This window comes from Carassius carassius, chromosome 15, assembly GCF_963082965.1.
Source record: "Carassius carassius chromosome 15, fCarCar2.1, whole genome shotgun sequence".
Taxonomy (NCBI): domain Eukaryota; kingdom Metazoa; phylum Chordata; class Actinopteri; order Cypriniformes; family Cyprinidae; genus Carassius; species Carassius carassius.
Genome location: NC_081769.1, coordinates 21,397,885 through 21,422,205, shown reverse-complemented (window position 1 = coordinate 21,422,205; position 24,321 = coordinate 21,397,885). Strand labels below are relative to the sequence as shown.

The 24,321-nt window shown below is 35.6% G+C and overlaps 1 protein-coding gene across 1 annotated transcript in view; it reads right to left on the bottom strand.

The window, feature by feature from the left end:
* Nucleotides 1–24,321, bottom strand: part of itga8 (integrin, alpha 8) — a 74,039-nt gene that overhangs the window by 28,553 nt on the left and 21,165 nt on the right. The window contains exons 13-21 of the mRNA XM_059567954.1: nucleotides 23,086–23,277; nucleotides 18,583–18,628; nucleotides 14,889–14,996; nucleotides 12,529–12,584; nucleotides 10,456–10,610; nucleotides 9,618–9,755; nucleotides 9,295–9,362; nucleotides 8,963–9,110; nucleotides 7,255–7,347 (exon numbers count right to left, since the gene is read on the bottom strand). Of these exons, the coding sequence (XP_059423937.1) occupies nucleotides 7,255–7,347; nucleotides 8,963–9,110; nucleotides 9,295–9,362; nucleotides 9,618–9,755; nucleotides 10,456–10,610; nucleotides 12,529–12,584; nucleotides 14,889–14,996; nucleotides 18,583–18,628; nucleotides 23,086–23,277 (1,004 nt within the window). The remainder of the gene's footprint in view (nucleotides 1–7,254; nucleotides 7,348–8,962; nucleotides 9,111–9,294; nucleotides 9,363–9,617; nucleotides 9,756–10,455; nucleotides 10,611–12,528; nucleotides 12,585–14,888; nucleotides 14,997–18,582; nucleotides 18,629–23,085; nucleotides 23,278–24,321) is intronic.

The window sequence follows — 24,321 nt, the reverse complement described above, 5'->3', positions numbered from 1 at the left end:
TGTTCTGGAGTCGACCACTCACTGATTCAAATGAACCGTTTAGTGCGAGTCTACAGAAGTAAGAACCGGGAGATCTTGTGAGCGCGCGTGGGTCTGATGTTCCTAAAAGTAAGTTACTAATGTCGAAATTTTGGATTAATTATTGTAACTGAAAATCATATTTAGGTCAAAATTATCAGTTGTTTGGGAACTAAATCCGTTGTAAAGAGTGATCTATTTAAGCCCACTGAAATACTCGAGTGCAGACGATGCAGACACATCAATTTTAGGTAAAAACAAATAAAAAAAAATAAAAAAACAAACATTAAAATTACACAGATTAAATACAATAACTCATGCATGTTGAAATTCCCCGCTGCCGTAATGTTAACAGTTTTATTAAAATGCTACCATCCCTATGTGACGTCTGTTTTTATATTGTTTATCAACAGTAACGTTTGGATTAACTAGACGAGTACAGACATGAATGTTTATTCATAACCGTACTGAAAATAAGTAAATATTGTTAGCTGATGCTAACTGTCTATTAAACAAGCTTGCTGGTGCTAAGTTGAGGTAATTTTTATAAATATTGTCCAAATATTTTTATTCAACCACCTATATATATATATAGATTACATCTGGGGAGAAAAGAAAGGATGTGATGTTCAGAACCATAGACTGTAAAAAAAGATGGACGACTCGCCTTCGCTCTCTTCCATTGGTCAAAACTGAAGCCGCCAGTGTCCCGATATGGCGCTGACATCTTGGACTTGCGCCTGCGCAGATAGCGATCTAGGGACCAGTTCTGCGCAGTAGCTATGCGCAGTAGCAAGCAGGAAGTAAAGCCTTAAAGCCGCGAAATCAACGGCCCCGCCCCTGTGCCCCGCCCTCACTCTCCCTCGCAGAATGCACATGCCGTAATCTGCACTGTTTTGGAAGTGGAGTCCTGCTCCTGTGAACTCTGTCTGCTCCGTTCCACTCCAATCTCATTAAAATAAGGTAAATACAATCTCCTCAGTCCTCCGAAGATCATGAAAAAAGCCTGTTGACGCTTCAGTGCCTCCTCGGCTCAGAGAGCTGTCAATCACAGCTGTCAATCACGACGTCACACCACCGTTTTTAGAGCATTAAATAACTATCTAAAAAACAACTTATTTTAAAAACGAACACTTGAATTTACATTAGCGTGAAACAAACTACAGTAAATGACAAAAAACAGCTTCGGAAAAAAGATATTTGAAGGGTAATTTAATTGTTTAGTTGGTCTCGCGTCCCATTGAATAACATGGGGAGGCGGGGTTTATGACCTATACTAGGACCACTCACCAGGGGGCGATCGAGACGTTTTGGCTTCACTTTTCAGGGCTTGTGCGGCATGCTTGTTCAGAACATGGTAACTACAGTAATTATCAAAGTGGGAAGAGATGCACCCTGTTTGGCCAGGGGTGTTTTTACAAAAACAGTAATATTGTGAAATAAAAAAATATTAACAAGCTTACTGTTCAAAAACTGTTGACTGGTAGTGGATACAATAGGCAACTTAAATTTTTCTCAAATTTCTAACTTTTAATTGGCTTAGAAATCTATAACTGCTGGACAATAACAAATAATAATGATTTGTTTATATACTACAAAATGTTTTTGTCAATTAGCACTGCATTGTTCATACTTTATTTATCACCTGCTGAAGATGACTTCAGTGGCGCCCCCAGAAAATTTTCATAGGGGTGGCCAGATGAGGCCACAGTAAATCTTGGGGTGGCACATAAAAAAAAAGAAAAGAATAATAATAAGGGTTTTGTAATATTGAAATAAAACAATATCTGTGATTTCTGGTATTTTTTTTTACCTTTTTTTTTCTAAAATTGTGCACCATCTTTTAGGTCAAATACTTGCATTTGGGCTGTTACCAATCAAATGCAATCAGTATCAACAAAATTTATATTTGCATTGCAGAGAAAACAGAAGCTGCATCTGAAGTGCCATTTAGATGTTTTTACACACTGTTTAATACAGCTCTGTGGGACATGGAATACTTTAACCTGCAGTTACAGATGAATAAATTGTGTTTTGATATTTTAAATGTAAAACATTGAAAACTGATGTTTGAAATTATTTAAAAATGATAAGGTACCTTAAATGTGACATTAAAACCGCCAGTAGGTGGCAGCGAGTCACTGTTACAATAGATTGCAGTCGAACCGAATCATTTAAACGGTTGATTCATTCAGGAACGAAACACTATCATGTTGCTCAAAACAGAGGCTGTGTTTGGAATGATTTTTGAGTGAGGGAATATGTTGTCTAAAAGGTAAGTCTCTTGATATTAACTTCTTGTTTTTATTGAACTGTTGTATAAAATCAATATCACATTTGTAATTATGCTGACTTTTGGAGAAAAACGTCACTCTTTGTGTGATAGTAACTATATGAAATTATATAGATCTATAAATGTTCAGTCCCATATATTGACAAATTTGATAATTCTAAATTTCCAGTGAAAGAATGCACTATAAATGATTATGAGCACTAGTCTAGAACATCACATGCACACTCTGTGTTTTGATTGGACGGGGGAGGGGGAGGGTTGAAGGGCAGCTACTCTGGTGGCACCAATCTGCAATCTTTTTTCAAACCTTGCAAACCTTTTTTCACTTCTTAAACTATTGTGAATTTACATTCTGCATTTAAATTAATAGTACCCACTGCAAATCATCCTAGGGGTGGCCACAGGGGTGGCCAGAGTTTATACAATGGTGGCCGTGGCCACCCCTTGGAGGCGCCCCTGGATGACTTGAAATGATTATGATAATATAATTATATTTTCCTTTAAAATGTTCTTCCTAACTTCAGACCTTATTATCATGTCATATATAGTCCTAACTGTGATGTTCTGTAAAACAAAAAACTTTAAAATACTTTGTTCTTACTGGTGAAAATCAGATGGTCATCTCTGTTTTCTCTCAGGTACATCACAGTGTAAGCTTTCACAGTTAACATCACTCTCATCAGCGTAGTCCATATCAACAAAAAAAATATATCTTGACTCCATATAGTTGTTATTTTGGAAAAAATCCCAGGTATTTTGAGCAGTAGGATTATTAAAAATATGTGCGAATATAAAATGTAATTAAGTAGCCTATATAAAATTTCAGTACTTTTTTTTACTTAAGTACATAAAAAATCGAGTACTTTTGTACTTTCACTTGAGTAAAACTGAAAAAGGAGTACTTTTACTCTTACTGGAGTAATATTTTATTATATGTATCAAGTACAAGTACTCAAGTACTTGATTTGTGTACTTCGTCCACCACTGTCTGTAACTTAAATAAAGCTGAATTTTGTTTTTTAATCTTTCAAAAAAATGATTAAAATGAGAAATGCTGCCTAAATGTTCACTAAACTGAAATAAAACAAATTGCAACTATATAGAAATATAAAACAAAAATAAATAAAACATCAAAAGCAAATAAAATTACTAAAACTAACATTAAAATGAAAGTCAGAAATATAATTGTTTTTTATATTATTTAGTGCTGTCTAACAATTAGTTGCATCCAAAATAAAAGTTGTTCTGTGTACATTATGTATATATAAATACACATCCATGTATATATTTCAGAAAATAGGTTGTTTATATATTAAATGTATTTATTTATAATATAAATTGTATAATAATAATAATAAATGTAGACATGTAAATATTTTAAAAATATATACTGCATTTATATATACATAATATATGTACACAGAACACACATATATTATGCAAACAAATCTTGATCAATCTTTTGACAGCACTAATATTATTAATTACTAATTACTATAATAGTATATGTGACCCAGGACCACAAAACCAGTCATAAGGGTCATTAAAAAAAAAAAAAAACATCTTTCCACTGATGTGTGGTTTGTTAGGATCCGACAATATTTGGCCAAGATACAACTATTTAAAAAAAATTACCTTTAAAGTTATCCAAGTGCTTAGCAATGCAGATTACTAATCAGAAATTAAGTTTTGATATATTTACAGTAGGAAATGTACAAAATATCTTCATAGAACATGATCTTTACAAAATATCCTAAATATTTTTGGCATAAAAGAAAAATCAATAATTTTTACCCATACAAAGTATTGTTGGCTATTGCTACAAATATACTTGTGTGACGTATGAATGGTTTTGTGGTCCAGGGTGACATATTACTAGAAATTATAAAAAAATATATAATAATAATACAAAAATAAAACTGGAAAATATAAGGTACAGTTTGTGCTCTTCTTCTGTAGCCATTCATATGAATAGCTTTGACAGAAGAAAGTACTGTAACAACAAAATATGACATTTTTCTTTTTGACTCTATGTATTTTACATGCTGACACACAGAATGAATCTACAAGCTCTATTCAAAACCAACAATCCATCGCTATGACAGGCCAACTCGACATAAAACCTTCGAGTATCCAGCCAACTGTCTACACACACTCAAACAGACTAATACCATTTTAAAACCACAGGTTTATATTGCACACCCATCCACAGGTAATATTTTGCCTATTGATTTCAACATAATCTTCTGACCTGCTGTAGTAAATACAAACATAAACCTCTCTGCCCTGCCTCTGCTCTCAGTGAGCTGGCACTGCTCGAGCCAAAGCATTTACCAGCTATGCGTCAAATTACAGACGAATTACGTTTCAATTGCTTTAACAAGCACTGCAATCCAAACAAACAGAAGAGGAGAGGAGTAAACTGGCTAATAAAGATGCCGGTATGTGTTATGGGCTGGTGAGGTACAAACATACGAGGACGAAGGAGATCAACAAAAAGGTATTTTAATTAGAATATCCAGGAGACAGGTAAATAAATATTTAAAAACAATATTTCTCCTACAACTGAAAAAAAACCAATTTAGGATAATGATATAATATAATCTTCCCAATACTTTTAATGAATGAGAAATGAAGCGGACTGGAGCCTAATGAGCAGTTCACCCCGAGGGCTGTGAGGAAATGGGAAACCGATGGAGAGAGACAGACAGACAGACAGACAGACATAGCTTTTATAACACAAATTACTACTAGTAGAAATAGCAAACAATGATTAAGCAAATAACATAAATTTGTAATTCGGCTTTATGTGTGTGTGTTTGTTTGTGTGTGTATGAGATGTAGGATGTTGTGTTGAGAGTGTGTGACAGGTCAAGAGTGTGTTTTGTAACTGTTATAATTGCACCCCAGGCTGAGATATTTGGGATGGCTGGAGACAGGTTGTCATGGTGACTAGTAAATAGATGGAGAGTGTGTTTATACTGAACCTCAAACTTTGTCCCAATGTGTTTACAACCTCCCTTCACACACTCACTCCATCATTCCACTTTTTCTCTCTATCCGCTATTTTGTTTTCCAGACACTCATTAACAATGTTCAACATCAACCTGACAGACAAATGGGGAAGAAAGAGGTAGGAAGGAAAGAGAGAGGAAAGAAGAAGAAAATTGCAGATGACACAAATATTAGCAAGCTATTAATTGCAAGAAAAAGACTATAAGAGAAGTTTGTTTTCTCTTTAGTCAACACACACGCTCATATCATCATGGAGATGTATATCTGTCCTTAATAGCACATGAATGAACACATCTGTATAACAGCTACATTCTTGAGGGTCCATGGGGCCAGTAGGCAAGCAGTCTTAAAAAACATCTGGGTTAGTAAGGACATACACAGAAACATGGTTTCTGTCTTCTGGATGGATAAAGTAGATGATTAAGTGATCCACAGCAAAAATTATTTTTTACAAAACAAATTTTTTTTTTTTTCATTTTTTCCATTACCATACATACAGAAGTGTACAAATAACACAAGATGCAAGTAATATTTTTAGCACAAATCTAACAAAATATAGCGAGGTCTATGTTTAAAATGCGAAAAAATGCTAAATCCAAATAATAAAACATTTAGTTTAGATATTAAGACGAAATAAACAGTTAAAACTTAATCCTAAATTATTAAATGTAAATGTAAAAGATAAACAAGTCTAATTTTGTAAATAAAAATATACTTTATCAGTTTGATTGATTTATTTAAAACAGCAATACTGTAAAAAAAAAATTACATTATTGATAATTTAATATAAATTATTAAATGTAAAATTAAAAAAATACTGTTTTCTATTCTAATATATTTGAAAATTTAATTTCTTTATTGTGAATGCAAAGCAAAAATTCACCAGCCATTACTCCAGTCTTCAGTGTCACATGATTTTTCAGAAATCGAATTTACTTTTGATTTGGTACTCAATAACATTTCTATTTTCTACAGTAAAAATACCCTTTTTCAGCATTTGTTGTTGAATAGAATCTTTTGTAACATTATAAATGTCTTTACAGTTACCGTTAAAATTATTAATTGCATTCATTTCTTTTTCAAAAAAAAAACCTTCTGACCCCAAATTTATGCACACATCTCTAGTTTCATTTCCGGAAAAAAAAAAAACTTATTCAATTGAATCTCCTTGAGTTTCAGCATCCTGTTTTGGTTGAACGGGATCAAGAGATGTGTGTGTGTGTGTGTGTGTGTGTGTGTGTATGTGTGTGTGTGATGCATCAGCAGGTGTCTTATACAGGACCTGAAGTCTCAGCAAACTGACAGTGCTGCTAAATATCTGGCTATTAAAGGGCAAACCGATATGATATCTTACCATTTTCTCTCCCCTCTTTAATCCTCCTTTCCTCTGTCCTGCTCATTTATGTTAATGCCCTGAAGGATTCAAGTTCTCACTGCAAGCTAAGGCCCAAAACATGCAAGTATTCAAGAATACAAGCTCTGCACAAACATATGAACACAAGCCCAATTTTATGTTTTGACAAATGCATCAAACTACGATTTTATATATATAATGCAATAATATATATATAATGCAACTCAAGTATGTATTGAATTCTCAGTGCTGCCGCAAAAAAACGTAAATTTTTTACATCAGTTTCTGTCATGGTGGCTCTATAAGGGTAGTTGTTTGAAATGAAGACTGCTGAGCAAGTTAGTTAAGTTTAGACTGGTAGTTAGACTGTTGACAGGTTTATAGTTTGCTACCTGAATGCTAACCTATGTCACATACACTTGAAGGAAACTCTATCGCTCCCTTGAGTACTGAGGTTTGTTACTGTCACTTTAATGCAAGAAAGCACATTATACACCATAATGTCTGTAACGTATATTTCACTCAGTCATTCATGTAGACATTACATCATATCAGCAGAGTTGATGGCTCTTACGTTTGTGTCAGCCACCATTGGGTTTCCCAGGTCACAAACCACAATTCTGGTATCATTCTCTGTCCTGTGCTCACAGTTCAGTCGCTGAAGATCCTGAGACAGAGAGAAAAAAGATTTCAGCTCTTCATCATGTAATGTATGATAGCTGCTTTGTGGAACTACATGCTGAATGTGTAAGGAACACAAACAGAAGCATAATGTACCTTCAGAACAAAAAATTTAAATAATATTTTAAATATTAAATACATTTTAAATATTAAAATAGTAAATAAATCATGATAAAATAAAATAAAAATAAATAAATAAAATAATATGGCTTATGCCAGTCAATAACTAGCATAAGCCAATGAAAACAGGTCTCTGGAGGGTTAAGAAAGTACATGATGAATTTCCTGATAGTATTCACATCACACATCACTGAGGCCCTCCCCCTGTCATCTCATCAACCCCCTACATCAGTCTCTCTTTTCCTCCATCTCCCTCCTCTCAACCACTTCCTCTCACCAAAACAGAGTCAAACCGTAACCAGTCTGTTCCCAGAAGAGCAGCTAATGTACTTGTGCAAATTGCATTAAGAGCCACTCTCAAACACGTGCTGCAATTACCAGCTATACACTGCATCTGTTAAACTCATAACTGAAAGACAGAGAGCGATCAGATCTTTTGCGGTCAGTGCCACAGAGCGCCAGTGTCTCATGCGGGAAGTTGGAGTGATGCATGAACGGGATGATGGAATGACTGAATGACAGCCAGAGATATGAATAAAGATAAGTGAATGCAGGACTGTATGAAATGAGATAAACAGTCTGTTAGATCTGAGCAATGCATTACAGAATACACCTAGACACGAGGCATGATTTAGACTACGGTTAATAAGAAACCATACCTACAATTAGATCAACATTCATTGCATTCCTGCCTCATTACAACATCAAAGACCCTGCAGTGCTCATGTTTGTGTTTTTAACTCTGAGTCTGAATGGATTACAGATTTAGCATTTTACCATGATGGATTTAAGCCTATTTAGTAAATTTGATATTTCACAAGACCTGAGCTCACGTTACACTGTATCAAGACCAGGTGCAATGCGATTAAATGTAATCTTAGTCTTGAAAAATACAGAATGATAGATAGAACTATAGAGAGAACAATAAATAGATAAACAAACAGACAGACAGATAACCTATACTGTATCTAATATTCATATTAAACATAAATTATTTATACACTATAATAAGCAATATAAACTTATCCATGAGCTGTTTTCTGGAAGAAGAGAATAGAGTGAGTGAGTCATAATCTAAACAGCAATGAGAGTCTGAGACTAAAATAAACCTTCTATAATTAGAGCAACTATAAATAAAAGACATCATACAAAAGACTTTTAATAAACGCAGTATTAATTAACTTCTACATCCAATCGCCCACCCAGACCCACAAAAACACACACAGATTAACATTAACCGCTGTTCCACTATTGGGTCCATGAAAGCCAGGGTTAACAACAGGCCAGGCCGAGCCAGTAGTCTCCAACTTTGAGCTACAAGACTAAAATCAAGGCCACTAGTCCCGCAGTACTACTTTAAAACCCACCCTTAACATGCCTTCCTGGGACAAAAGACCCACAACACCACTGTTTTACCAGCATAAGCATGTACACATAGAGTAAATGTAGAGTTAAAAAGGATAGTGGGTAATGTTGTTTACCTCACGTCTGCGCTCCACACCAATATAGTCTGCCTCTGGTGGGAGGGTCACATGAAGCTCTGCCTCGTACGCCCCCTCGCCCTCATTGGCTGCATTAATGGTCAACATAAGAAAGTTGTCATCCCCGATTAAAAGTTCAGTCCGGTCCCTATAAAGCATTTAAAATAACGTCTTATATGAGGCCAAAATCAAAGAATGACTTATAATAAAACATAAACAACTGATACATGACAGAACATTGCACATAATTCAAATACACAAACAATTGCTCAATTGCACACGCATGCACTGTACTGATGTGTGTACTGTACTGATCAAACCCACTGACTCACATTTTAGCAGACAGTTTGAGATCTGGGATGCACATGTTGTCTTCTCCACAGTCCAACAGGATGTTGGCCTAAGGGAGAGGAAAAAACATCTTCTCTTTCCGTTTTTTGGTTTGTTTGTTTACTGAATTGAACTGTTTTACTTTCTCTCTACTTAACCCTTTTTGTATCAGACAACAAGATGTTGTCTGGTTTTTCATTGAAAAAAATCTCTTATTTTAAATCCAGTATGTCACGTGGTCTTAACTGAATTATTAAAGTAAGCATGAATGCACACATGCAGCATCTCACAAACAATGTGAAACATTCATATGTTGCATGCAGACCTGCTCATGGTGGAAGGTCTTGCTGTAGTGGTCCAAAATGGGCCGCAGCTGTAGGCCAGGTGGAGGAGAGTTCTGGTCCAGACTGTAGTTCAGCGTCACACTGATAGGACTCAGTTTATCTCTGAACTCTCCCTCATCCTACACGCAGACAGAGAAAAGAGAGGGAAATGCTTATGATGTTAGTTATCAGTATATCAACTATAATGAATGAAATTAATAATAATATTTAATAATAATATAATATCTACTATATTGATAATAATAATAATTTATGTTGTTGGATATTTTTGATAATATAACATAATATTAAAACAATTATAACTTTAATATTTAATAATAATAATCTTATATTAGTATATCTATATACTAAGTATAACCAATAGTATAACCAATTTTGTTCTTATTTAATTTATTTAAATTCTTATTTAATAATTTCCTGTTTCTAATTTCTGTTCTTATGTTGTTGGATGTTTGTGCAATATATCATAGTGAAAGGTCATATTGCCTGAGATTTTATCAGTCAGAATGAGTTGGCAGATAAAAGTATTTCCCATGGCCTGTTATCATATAAACACCCAGAAACATTTAAGACTGCGTTCAATTCCTGTGTCACCTCGGCCCAGCAGAATTTTTGGTCTCATTTTTGAGACACACTCTCACAGAGGCGTTCTCACATTGCTTATTCCGTCCAGATGAGCCATGTTGCACTAGGAGCTTGGTTTGGCTCACAATTAACTTTCCCATGGATTCAGTTATAGTGAAGATAAAACAAGAATTTATCATGAGGAACGAGGCCAGTTCAACAATGTTCTGTGCTCATGTGGACTATAAGGCTCACCCGCAGGTAAACAGTGTAGTTATGGCAATGTTGGCGGTCCCCTTGACCCAGAACTAACTGCTGGGTTCTCTGGTGCTGGTGAGAGTCCATGAACAAGATCCTCTTAACTGCTCCACGCTGCTTCAGCCAGTCCAGCTGCAGGTCCATTCTCAGAGCTGAGAGGGAGAGAGAAAGATAGGCATGCTATTGTTAGTTCCACCATTACAGACACTAATTCCTGCAATTTCTGCTTGGACCAAACAGGTTTTGGAACATAAAAATTGCACGCTCCTAAGGTTAATTACCAGGGCTTCTGAACAACAATTAAATAGTGCTTCCAACAAACGTGCACTTCACACACACTCTCACAGCCACACCTGTTCTTTGTCATCTCCAAAACCATATGCACTGATTTTTAACAGGCCTGCGTTCAGAAGTGCTGGGAAAGAGGCTTTTATTGCCTGTTGGTTTAACCGAGTTTGGCACCTTCTCCATTTTGACCTTTACTGAAGCCACTTACATACAGATGTTCAACAAGTGCTGAGACACACAAACTCACACTGAGCACAACATATATAAGCGAAATGATAAAATATCTCTGTCAGCACCATGAGACAATGTGTACTGGATGATGAAATAATATGCTTTCATTATTAGCCAGAGTGCAAAAATTCTAGCATTCTAGAAGTCTCGTTAATGTTTCCACAGAGGAACTGATTCCATAAACTATATGCAAAAGATACAATGAGCTCTGAAATGTAGAAGCCACAAAAACCATGTCTATTTGCCAAGTACAGTTATGAAGCAACACTGACCAATCATAAATGTCGCTGTTACCATGGAAACAAAAGACAACAGTAAAAGTCCACTTCCTTTAAGTAATACCACATACACTAGTGTGTTTTCTTTTTAAAACGCATAACTCTTGCTATGGTTAAGTCTATCATTTACACTACTCCAGTGTTGTCGACCCTCGAAAACTGAGACTTTTGAAAACGCTGCAGACACCTTTGTGTTGTGTTTCAGTGTAACGGACCAAAACAGAGACTTTGGTCTCGAAACCAAAAGAAAACGATGGTGTAGCTGGCCACATTTGCTCTGCGTATCCTTGCCGATTGTGTAAATAATAACATCATGCTCATTGTTGTACTCATATATATGTATGGGTAGAATCCATTGATCTATATTCTATATTATAGATCAGTGGTAGAATCCCCATTCGGCCGCTCCAAGCACGTAACTCCACCATCTAAATAACAGGGAATCTACCTATACATACATGTATCTATAGTTGCACCTACATGAATGGCCTTGTGACATGTTTTCAGTTGTGTAGTGTAGACAGAAATCATTTCTGAAACACAGCGGTTACAACAGTGTAGAAGAGGAACGGTTTCATTCTAAAATGCCATTTTAATACGAAAACGCACTAGTGTAAAGGGGCCTGAGAAAAATTTTATGAATTCTTTGTGAAAGAATATTACAATTTTACATAACTGTTTTTTATTTTAATGTTTTAAAATAATGTTTTAAAATATGTTTTAAAAGTCTTTCTTCAATGTTGATATCCTTCAAAAATCCTTCTAATATGCTGATTTGCTGCTCATAAATATTTATTATCGAAAAGTTGTGCTACTTTATATTTTTGTGGAAATTATATCTTTTCAAAACTTTCTGATGAATTGAAAGTTTAATTAATTTAATTTGTATAAAAGTATACATTTCTTTAAAAAATTTGCAGTTAATAGTTTTATATTTTATGGTCAAGGCTGATTTGTGTGTATGTAATTTGCAATGCTTTATGGGATGTGTAGTTCATTTAGGTAAAAGTACCTTTTAACGGTTATTTTGAAATATTTCTTTGCTTTGAATCAAACATTTGGAGTTGTTCGGTTTGCTTTGAAAACTTTTTGAAAAGCTTAAAATAAATGGGAATATTCCTTCCAGAACCAGGTTAAACAGAGATTTCCATTGTGTTGATGAAGTCACATGCACGAGTGGCCAAATATAAATCTTCAAGACATTTATTGATAAGACTATATCCATTTAATGAAACAAAATCCATTTAATTAACAGAAAAATGTATGCACTTACCTACATAATCAGGAATACCAATCCCAGAGATCTTTGCGCACACATTTACTGACAGACTGAGATAAAGAAATAAAGAAAGAAAGTCATTTAGTACAGCATAACTTAGCCAAAAAGCAATGACAACATTTAAGAGATGTTAAAAACACTGTGGAAGGGGATTGTTAATATGGGAGGAGTGTTTATAGATGGAGCTGAATGGAGACGTGGGATGCTGAGGGACCCTGTGCTCCTCAATATTTAATTACTTAATCGAATTTGCCTCTTCTTTCTCTTCCATTTGTCCTTTCCTTGCTTCATTTCTCTATCCCTCCCTCTCTTTAATAGTCTAGTAATGTAGGCTTGCAATTAGAAAGGCCCAAGAGTGACTCTTCCTGTTGATGCCAGTGAAAAAGGGACAAAACCATTTTCTCAAAGCCATTCTCTCACTTTTTCAAATATCTCATACAAATTATTTTATTGTCATTATATATTGTAGTAACATATAAAAAGCCCATTTATCTGAAGCTTAATATGCAAACACCCACACAAATACAGTACCGACACAGCACATAATGTTCCAGCTATGGGCCGCACAATTAATTTGCTGGAATCTGAAGATGGCAGTTCATTTGCCGCAAGGTTTTTGTGTAAAACTAGCCATTCATTTGCAAAGAAACACAAATAGAACCAGGACGGAGAATTTAAAACATGCTACTCCATCACAAACATGCTGTAAGGTGAGAGCGCATAAAAACACGCTTACACCTCTCCAGCTGGTGCTCAATAACTGTATTTCCGTTATGTTGAACGTGTAATGATATCTGTGCTCAGGGACTCACAACTGCAGTCTTAATGGCCCAAAGGGCCAATCCGATGCAAAGCATTCCATACAACCCAAATATGTCTAATCAGAAACACCCCATTAGCCCCCCTACACACACTAACACAGCATTGAGCGTGTCTGAGTTTAAATTAGCGATAAACAGCTGGATGCTGTGCCTCATGAACAACACGAAATACCCATGAGGCCGTGGCTGATGGAATCCAGCATTGTGCATTGTGCTCTAACCACGCAAACCCTACCATGACCCCTCCAGGTAGAGGTGCATTTTAAAATGTACAGCTGAAGTCATGTGTGTGCTGTACAGTGAGAGAGAAAGTAGAGAGAGTATGCATATTTAAGGGAGGAAGTGGCCCCGCTATACATAATTGAATGATGCCTTGTTAGTTCTCCTCCCCTGTGGCAAGGGTAGACGCATAATCATGCACATACAAACACTCCAGTGCCCGGTGTTTGACCCCTCTGACCCCTGCTCTGACCCCACTGCAACTTTTCTGACTCGGCCACCCAACTGCCATTTGTAATTACTGCCCACTCCTAAGAGTATTAGTGGGACTCTTGTGTGTGTGGTTTGACATGAGTAATTTCACACACTTTTACACTCTGCATATATGTAGGTTGTTTAAAATAGAGAGTTTTAACATTTAATATTTATAAAAAAAAAAAAAAAAAATTAAGGTCCAATCTGGACCTTCAACCCCGTTGGTCCTTGTTGAGGTCCAATACATGGAGAAAATTCCTGAAATGTTTTCCTCAAAAACCTTCATTTCTTTTAGACTGAAGAAATACAAACATGAGGGTGAGTAAATTATCAGGAATGTTTTATTCTGGAAGTGAAGTAATCCTTTAACTTTGGTGGTTTTATTTTCATCCTCTGGATCTCTTTACACTTTACGTCTTCTCTGTCTTGTTTTGTTTCTCTGTGCCCATCTGTGTGATTCAAAGTTTCTCTCTGTCTCTCTCTATTTCCAACCACAGTTTGTACATTTATTTTCCTAAGCTACTCTTTTGTTATTGCAGAATTCCACACTTTAGTTCTTTCGTTTGTCTCTCCAAAACCTCCAGTTCTTTCTTCCCTACGCCAACCCTAACACACAGACACATGCACCATAAGCACCCAAACAGTTCTGGCATGTTTACAGTCACGGGGCCCAAACACTGCTTGTGGGACACAATGTCCATCCACATAAGGGGTAGGAATGCAGGGTTGTGTGTATGTTTGTGTGGTTTGGAAGAATGCACTGATACTTCCAGAAACACTTAGTTTTACCACAGAGAAGGAAAAAACTGCTGTAATGTGGTACTAGTGACCACATGGTTTTAAAACCTCCCAGTCAGCCATTGCTCTTTGGCCCAGACTACTTTGGTTTACCCTTAACCAGAACTAAAGATCAACATATATGTCCCATCAGCTGAACACTTATCTAGAAGAGATAAATCAAAACATAAACTTTCATGTTTTTTTTGTTGTAGTACATAAGCTCAGAAGCTAAGAGTATACTTCAGTAACTAGCACTGGATGAATGTAGCTGACACTTACCAGGTTACCATATCATCAGAATTGGGCATGCGGCAGGACTTGTCCTCGGGGTTGAGAATTCTGGGTGTCAAAATTAGCTGAGCGTCCACCGTGACCACTGGCCTTGCCCTAGTATTGTTGAGGCAAAATAACAGGGATAATATTACAAAAATAAATAATACATTACAGATATAATTGATATGATTTTTTTGCAGTAATGAGTTTGAATGGGAAGCTGAATTCAGATCTTCACATAAACAATAAAAACCCACTTAATTAGACTGTTAAAAGGGGTCATATGATGCAATTTCAAGTTTTCCTTTCTCTTTGGAGTGTTAAAAGCTGTTTGTGCATAGATAAGCTCCGTAAAGTTGCAAAAACTAAAGTCTCAAACCCAAAAATATATTATTTATAAAAGTTAAGACTTGTCTACACCCTCCTAAAATGCCTCAGTTCAACTTAAATATTCAGATGTTTGCAGCGCATTTTATGGAGGACTGTTTCCTGAACACGAGAGAGTTGTTTCTACAAAGTGGGGCAATTCCCACTTTGAAAGGACAGTCTGGCACTTTCTGGATCTTTTCAGTCTCGCGTTTCAGAAAGGCGGGGTATAGAGGAGCAACAATAATGTACAGTATGTGGAAAATAATGTGTTTTTTGGACCTTAAACTGCATAAAAACACATTGCATTACACCAATTACATAAAATAATGTTCTTTTTAGCAACTTCATTTGACCCTTTAACATCAAAAGAAATTACAAGACCTAATGTCAATGTAAATTTTAGTTCATAACAAATTTTACATGTGTAAGGTGATGTATTTAAGTGTTAAATGGAATATTCAGTGTAAACACTGTGGGGTGAGACTTTTATGTCATTTTCATACATCTCTAAATTATTTGTTTGTGAAATATAGGCATTGTAAATGTGAATATTAGTTCGCTAAAATAAAATAGATTTTTGGTTGTTAGTTAACGATATGCAATAGCTCAAAGTTGTTTCAAAGGAAGATAATAATAAAAATAAAAAAATATATAAAATAACTGGCACAAATGAATTTTTCACAATAAGACCAGGAACAGGATATTTATTAAGTAAATATAAATATAAATTTAGTTTTCAAACCTAACCCACTAAACACTGGACGTCTTGCAGATCATGTATCTATAACAGGTGCATGATTAATACATGAACAGTTCAGATGCAAAAGCCTCTAAGTGCCATCTGAATTTTTTTTTCTAGAAGGATCATTTTTATCAAGCTTGTTGATTTAAGTTCAATAATTTCACTTAAATGGCAATACAAATTAAATGTAAATTTTCATTTAAGTGAAAGTACTTAACTATACAGGCTTTATAAAATTGATCATTCTAGAAGAATTTCAGATGGCACTTAGAGGCTTTTGCATCTGGACTCTTCACATACAGATTATACAAAATAAGTCTAAATTTGATGTTGAAAAGACGTCCACAAACGACCACATTTGGACTATAAATAGCCCTTACAAGGAGGTCCTACGGATGTCAACATTAGACATGTGGAAGACGTCGAAAAAAGATGTAACCTGGCGTTACAAAATAACCCCTTCAATGGACCGAATTTGGACGTCCAAAAATTACATGAAAAAGACTTCACTCCGATGTCACATTGCACAGTGGGAAACATCAAACTGACTGACAAGAAGAATTTCCAATAAGTAATAAATAAAAAAACTAATTGAAGCCATTTCTCAGGACGCCTATTTCAGTGATATCTGTCATACAGAATGACCATTCAATGCACTTTATTACATAAAGGATCACTTACAGAACATTTATCTAACAGAAACTAAACATTCAGAGTCCTATTCTAATAGAACATCATACAGGCTGAGTAAATGAGAACTTAACATGAGGTCAGTCTCTGTTCTGCTTGGGTCTCAGTTTCAGCCTGTTGAGACTAGCACTCAAACTGGATTAACAGTGGAAATGTTAGCTTACACAAATACAGCAGAGCCCACTACAGCTAATCGCTTTAACTCTGACACCAAGACACCGCTAGTGCATGAGAGTGTGTGCTGGGACACGTTAATGTGCCTGTGTGTTTTTGGTGGCTTTAAGGCAGGAAAAAGGGACTGTTTTGAAACATTTCTGAGGGAAACCTGATCTGAAACACCCAATCGAAGTCTTAGCTACTCAGACTAGACATGCCACAAGTCTGTAGATAATGTTCGCTGACTACTTCTGTCAACTACAGCGAAGGAATTCTTCATGAATGCATTATGAAGCTAGACATTTCAATATTTTCTGTTATGCAATTTGAAAATGTGTTACAATCGTCTCATAGAACAGTGAAAAACAACTTCATATGTATCAGGTTTTCTTCCAGCTAAACCTCAAACCCAGGTGTTTTCTGTGCCGTTCACTATAATGGGGAAAGCATGTGTGTAGAAAACTGCGAGTTTAGGCCGGAAAAAATATGTGATGCTACACACAAACACGCTAATATACAGTACAGACCAAAAGTTTGGAAACATTACTATTTTTAATGTTTTTGAAAGAAGTTTCTTCTGCTCATCAAGCCTGCATTTATTTGATCAAAAATACAGAAAAAAATTTAATATTGTGATATGTTATTACAATTTAAAATAATTGTTTTTACATTTATTATACTTTAAATTATCATTTATTTCTGTGATGCAAAGCTGAATTTTTAGGATCATTATCACATGATGCTTTAGAAATCATTCTAATATGATGATTCATTATCAAAGTTGGAAACAGTTCTGCTGCTTAATATTTTTTCAGAACATGTGATACTTTTTTAGGATACTTTGATGGATAAAAAAAAATAAATAAATAAAAGAAGCTATGTTTTTTTTAAATATTAATATTTTGTAATAACAATATACACTACTGGTCAGTAATTTGGGGTCAGTAATTTTTTTTTCTTCTTTTTAAATAAAATCAATACTTTTATTCAGCAAGGATGTGTTAAAAAGTGATAGTAAAGAAAATATATTATTAGAATACATATTATTAGAATTTTTATTTTTATTTTGAATAAATGCAGGTTCTTTTTAATCTTTTATTCATCAAATATATTAGACAGCAGAACTGTTTCCAACACTTATAATAAATCAGAATATTAGAATGATTTCTAAATGATCATGTGATAGACTGGATGTTACATGTGACACTGAAGGCTGGAGTAATGATGCTGAAAATTCAGCTTTGCATCACAGGAATAAATTATTTTTTTTAAAGTATATTCAAATAGAAAACTATTATTTTAAGTTGTAATAATATTTCACAATATTACAGTTTTTTCTGTATTTTGGATCAAATAAATGCAGGCTTGATGAGCAGAAGAAACTTCTTTCAAAAACATTAAAAATAGTAATGTTTCCAAACTTTTGGTCTGTAATGTATATATTTATACACCTGCTACATACATATATATACGTATCAAATTTTATATAAGAATACATAAGATACATAAAACATTCTATATATTTATTTTTTTATTCTGTTTCTAAGCTTTAAATCTACACCTATATACAGATATATATATATATATATATATATATATATATATATATATATATATATATATATATAAAACACTGGCATCAGTTGATCAAAAAGTACTCATATAAAATGTTAAAGTATAAATCTTTCAACATTTTGACAATGTTGTATTATTATGGTGTATGTAAAGTATACAATTTCCCACCTGTAGGCCACAACTTTACTCACTCCAAATGCACCGACCAGCAAATCTGTAAAGAGAGTGAAATATACTTAGAGCTGCAGAATGGACACAATATGATACAAAAAAATGTGTGTTGCAAGAGAAAGAGAACGAAAGAAAACGAGTGGCTAGATCATAAAGCTTCAAAGCACGCTGCAGCTGGAAGTGATTTGGGTCTCCAGCAGACTCCATCAAAGATTCGTCGACCCGTTTCTCATTCTACCAGCGTTGCATCTTACATCACCTGCCATCCCTGAACAGAGCCATAGAGAAACCCTAGAGAGCCACGGAGAACGTGTGAGGCTTTAATCTTATTCTACTCAGAGGTGCACAGAGCTACATCTGATTAAGGTGAAGGTAAATACGGCACACTGAGTAGTTCCCCTCTTCTCGTAAAAAAAGTGGCATGATAAACCTGACTTTCAACTCATATGAGAGTTGAATGTGTTCAGTATCTCGATGTGCAAAACTGATAGAGACATACCCCAAGCGACTTACAGCTGTAATCGCAGCAAAAGGTGGCGCTACAAAGTATTAACTTAAGGGGGCTGAATAATTTTGCACGCCCAATTTTTCAGTTTTTTATTTGTTAAAAAAGTTTGAAATATCCAATAAATTTCGTTCCACTTCATGATTGTGTCCCACTTGTTTTTCACAAAAAAATACAGTTTTATATCTTTATGTTTGAAGCCTGAAATTTGAAAGTAAAAAGTAACAACAGTTTTATAATTATCAGACCAAACAAAACAAGGTCAGGTACAACATCATCAAATATTCAGGTCTATGTTCACAAATCACATCCCCTGTACCTGAGATGAAACTGTGGAAATATTGGCTGTGTGTGTGTGTGTGTGTGTGTTTGTGGTCTCTTGATTCCTCTGTGGCCTCTGCTATAACTATAACCATTCATTCACCTCTGACATCTCATTAAATTAATATGTATAACTGAACCAACATAAACGATAGAAAAAAAGCAAATTCTGACACCCGCTCAGACTATATTACAATATTAGATGTTTGATTTCTTTGGTGGTGAAATACTTTTGTGATAAGTATAGAATTTCTAAAAACTAAACATAAAATTTTAACCTTCATACAAGGTTGGTTTCATTTGGTCTTTCATCAAACTTGAGCAAGAGCACACTTTCTCTCCTCAGTTTATGAATTGTACTAAGCATTAATAGGAAGGAAGAATACAAATCAGTCCTGGAGGGATGCTTTCAGTCATGCAAACTCATATGCAGGAATGTTCCAGAACAGCTCCAGCACCCTAATGAGTGCTCAGAGACTGAGGCTTTGATTCTTGTTTCACTGAGGTTGATCACTGGCTTCACTTTTCATCAGGTCCTGCCTTCAGGAACGAGACACCCTTGGCAAACATCCCATTGTAAACCAGAGTCAGCAGCTCATGGTATTGTGACAAAAACACACCTCGAACACAATGGACAGAAACACACACACTAAAGCCGACTGACAGACACACGCACCCCCTGAAGGCCTGAGCTCTCACCTCGTATCTGTGAGGCAGAGATGATGACAGAATAATTCAATCTATTACATTCTCACATCTGGAAAGTCCATTTGCGTACACTTTGAGTTACTTCCTCAGAAAGGCAGTGAGGTGTAAAAGAGTGTGTGTGTGCGACAAGAGTCAACCTCAAAATATTCAGGTCGAACCCTCTGGCCACCACAACACAAGGGTCTTAACCGCACAAATAGGTTAATAGGAGATGGAATGATGGAGGGAGGGGATGGAAGAAGCTCAAGCACTTAAACTTTAATGAGGATGGAGTCTGTTATAGTCATCTTCATCCTCTAGCCAATGAAATGCCGGACCACAGCCAACTAATGCAATCCCCTCTTTTACAGTACCTCCAGCTCTGAATTTCTCTCTCATTTCACCTGACTTACAATCACACTTCAATCCATCTCTTCCTCTACAAAAAAATCTGGAAAAAAAAAACTCTTCCCTGTAGATTTCTGGATGGAAATGTTTGATCGGATTGGGAGTAAATGCACAGTTTGGAGGGCTCACTAAAGGGATATAAGGTGCCCACCCAAGTTCTCAAAACAATTCTAATGGGTCCTGAATGTAACATCAGTTTCACACACAAAAAAACACATGTTTTTGGAAGTAATATAATGTAGAAATATAGTGTAAAGGGGAATTCTGATCACAAATCTTTCCACCATTTTAATTTTTGGACAGATTCTGAATCTCTTTGTTACCATTTGCATTGTGTTTTTCTCTCAAATGAATAAAGTAATTGTTTCTAAATGTGCAAAGTGAGTGCGTCTGTTTTGTGTTCTGTCTGAGAACAATGCCTGACGTGGCAGACAGGAAATGCAAAGTACAAAATCTCCACTGCTGTTTAAGCAGGTCATGATGAATGACCCTTCACCTTTGACTTAAACCGTGTTTAACCACAAAGTTCATGCTAACCCTCACATTAACCCCAAACCACACACACAGATAAAAATACAGGAAAAACAGGAAAGGTAACCATGCACTCTTAAAAATAAAGGTGCTTAAAAGGTTCTTCACAGCGATGCCAGAGATGTCACAATGGATGGAGCTACCCAGTAGAATGGCAGATAACTAGAGATCAAGCAAGTAACAACATTTCTTTACCTTGTTTCAGGGCACAAAGCTACTTCCTCTTTCATCCAAGACCATTTACGGAAACTAAGCTGCAAAATCATTTTTCAGAATATGTTAGAACGATCAAAATACCTAACATGATTACATGTCAAAATCTACAAAGTATAAGTATAAGTATTAGTCATGTAAAACTAAACTATGACTATTTATGGTGCAAAAATAACCTTATCGACAGACTTCGAAGAATAAAATAAAAAGTTCCCAAAACACATCCCATTTATGTTTATTCATTAGCACATGGCTTTATCCAAAGCACCTTACAAATGAGGAATAAAATTAAGTGATTTTAATCTAAATGAACTGAAGAAAGTGATAAACTATGTAAAAATGTACATGCACACATTTAAATGATATACTGAGAGGGCGAATAGAAGATTCACACTGATCAAAGATTACTGAGATCACATTTCTAAATAGCTGCAATTTATCCATTTTGAGAATAGGAGACAGGAAAACCTGTTTTCTGTCTCTCGTTTTGGTTTCGGAGTCTGTTCATCATCATTGTGTGCGTGTATGTACACCTGTGCATGATCGTTTTGCCATCCATTGAAGGTTTTCATGTATGGAAAAGATCAGCTTTTATTAGAGCATATTTAAGATGACAATCCTGTCGCCATGAAAGAACAAACACCCACACACTCGCTCAACACACACATGTGCATTTAAGCTGCCTACCCATCTGACTTCCCGTCTCTTTAAAGAAAGCATGTGACAGCATCTGCTTTGATGATTTTGTACAATGGCATTAAAACATGAAAGAGGAGATTTAAGGACAGAAAGAAAGAACACACGGATCTGTTTCTGCTGAAACGGGCTTGAGGCGTTACAGCAGAGTTTAGCTTTAAAAACACACTGGATGTTTTTGCAGTTTCAATGAAACAATTGATTCATATTTCAGTCAAAACAAGGATTGTGAGACAAGTTTTTCAGAAAGCTCTGGATATTCACTCTGGCAGTTCAAATCAACACAACCTAATCCACAAACACCATGTTGGGATGCCCAAACTAATAACCTCATAATAAAGTCTTCACTTTTCAACACCGCTAGACCTTCAACAGGGAAACTAGAGGCTCTTTTGCCTGAATGCAAGTCAGTTCAGGACATATTCTGGATGAATTTTTTATATTTTTTTTGTATGGACACAGTTTAATACATCACACAATGTAACATATTTCTTTGCAAAAAGTTTGATCTCAGAAATTCTTAATCTTTCACCATAAAATGTGATGTGAAAGAACCAGAGAAAGAACTAGAATGGCTGAAAGAAACAGAGTTGAACCCTTGAAACATCATCTGGAGCCCAGTCAACATCTATCACACACAGACCCACACCCACAGGCTATAAATAGCTTGTTCAGTATATATTCAAATATTTATATAAGATCTGCCCTTCTCAGGTAAACTCCAAAATCACTGTACTTAATAAAACAGCATTCATTGATGCATGATTTGATGTGGCCCAGACAGCAGAGAGCATCAGACATCACATGGATTTCATCACACTCTGCGAAAGATTGTTTTCAATAAAAACATGACAAATAAACCATGATAAACATTAGAATGAGAAAAATATGCAGAAACAAGATCCCTCCATAAAAGGAGACAAAGAAAGACAAAGAAAAGACCAAGAAATGAAGAAGAATTGGTGTAAACTCTTGCACACAGTTGGACTGACCAACCTGGATGTCTCAGTCCAGTCTTTTTCTTCATCCAGTCTTTCATTCCTCCTACATCTGATCTCCCTGGCTTACATCAGTTCCTAAGCATGATTGTCTTAACAGAAACTTGCATAAACAGAGACTGAAAGCTTTTCTTTACTCACCAGGGTACTGGTTGTTATCGAGGTCAGAATCTCCACGCAGGGTGAATCCAAAGCCTGCTGGGACAGCGGATGAGGCCCAGTCGCCTTTCAGCACTTGAGATGCCTGTAACATCAGCCCAGATTTTTGCCCGTTATAAATGAAGACCCTGCCACCACGATCCTCTCCTGCGAACGGAGCTCCTATTGCCATGTCTGAGTAAGAAAAAGATGGAGAACAACAATATTTGATCAATAACAGCATATAAAAGACATATATCCAATTTGTTTCCAACCTCAGTCTACCTGTGGAAGCCTGTTTCTTCATAAGTGTCAAGAAACAAAATAAAAACTGTAAGACAAAGTTAAAAATTGGAAATAATCACAATTAAGACAAAGCTGCAACTGTGAGTCCCTGTATTGTGAGATACAAAGTATCGATTGTGAGGTTTAAAGTCTCACCTGTGTTATAAAAATAACAATTATGGTGAATAATGTCTAAACAGTAAGTTATACATTACAGTCTCAATTCTGAGAAACATAATTGCAACATGATATTTTTTAATATACTGTTACAATGTGAGATATAGCCTAAAGCCTCAGTTGTGAGGTAAGTCATTTTGTTTGATATAGACATGAAGTTGCAACTGTGAGATATGAAGAGTGAGATATAAAGAGATTTTGATTAATAAAGTCAGAAAGTTGAATATAGTTTTAATTCTAACATAAAAACAGGCTTCCATACATTACCTACAAGAACACCAGGATTCACACTGAGTGCTATACATTTGGATCTGCTTCTTTTTGTAATTTATAATTCATCATTGATTTTTTTCAGTGTTTGATATGTTGAGGAGGAACAGAGAGATGCTTTCATGTGGAAAAAAAGAGGATGCTGCTAAAAAGAATACCAAAGATTTACACAAAGTTCCACAGGGAGCGACCGCTCTTTTCTCTTCGGCACTGAGGGACTATTACAGAACAATAACAGACTCATGCACAAGCACAAGTCCACTACTGCATGGCCAATAAATCTCCAGGGTAAGGTTATCTGTTCAAGTGTTCCTCCTGCCAGCAGCGCTGCTCAAGTCATTAACCTACATTTGGGCAGCAGCACACGCACACAAGGGGAAAACTAAAAAACAGACAACTGCTGACCCAGACAGAGATGCCCAGTGAGGGGCAGAAAGAGGAACAGAGCGACTGAGGGGATGTTGAGGAAATAAACTCTATAAAGATCTATGTCAGGGATATTCACAT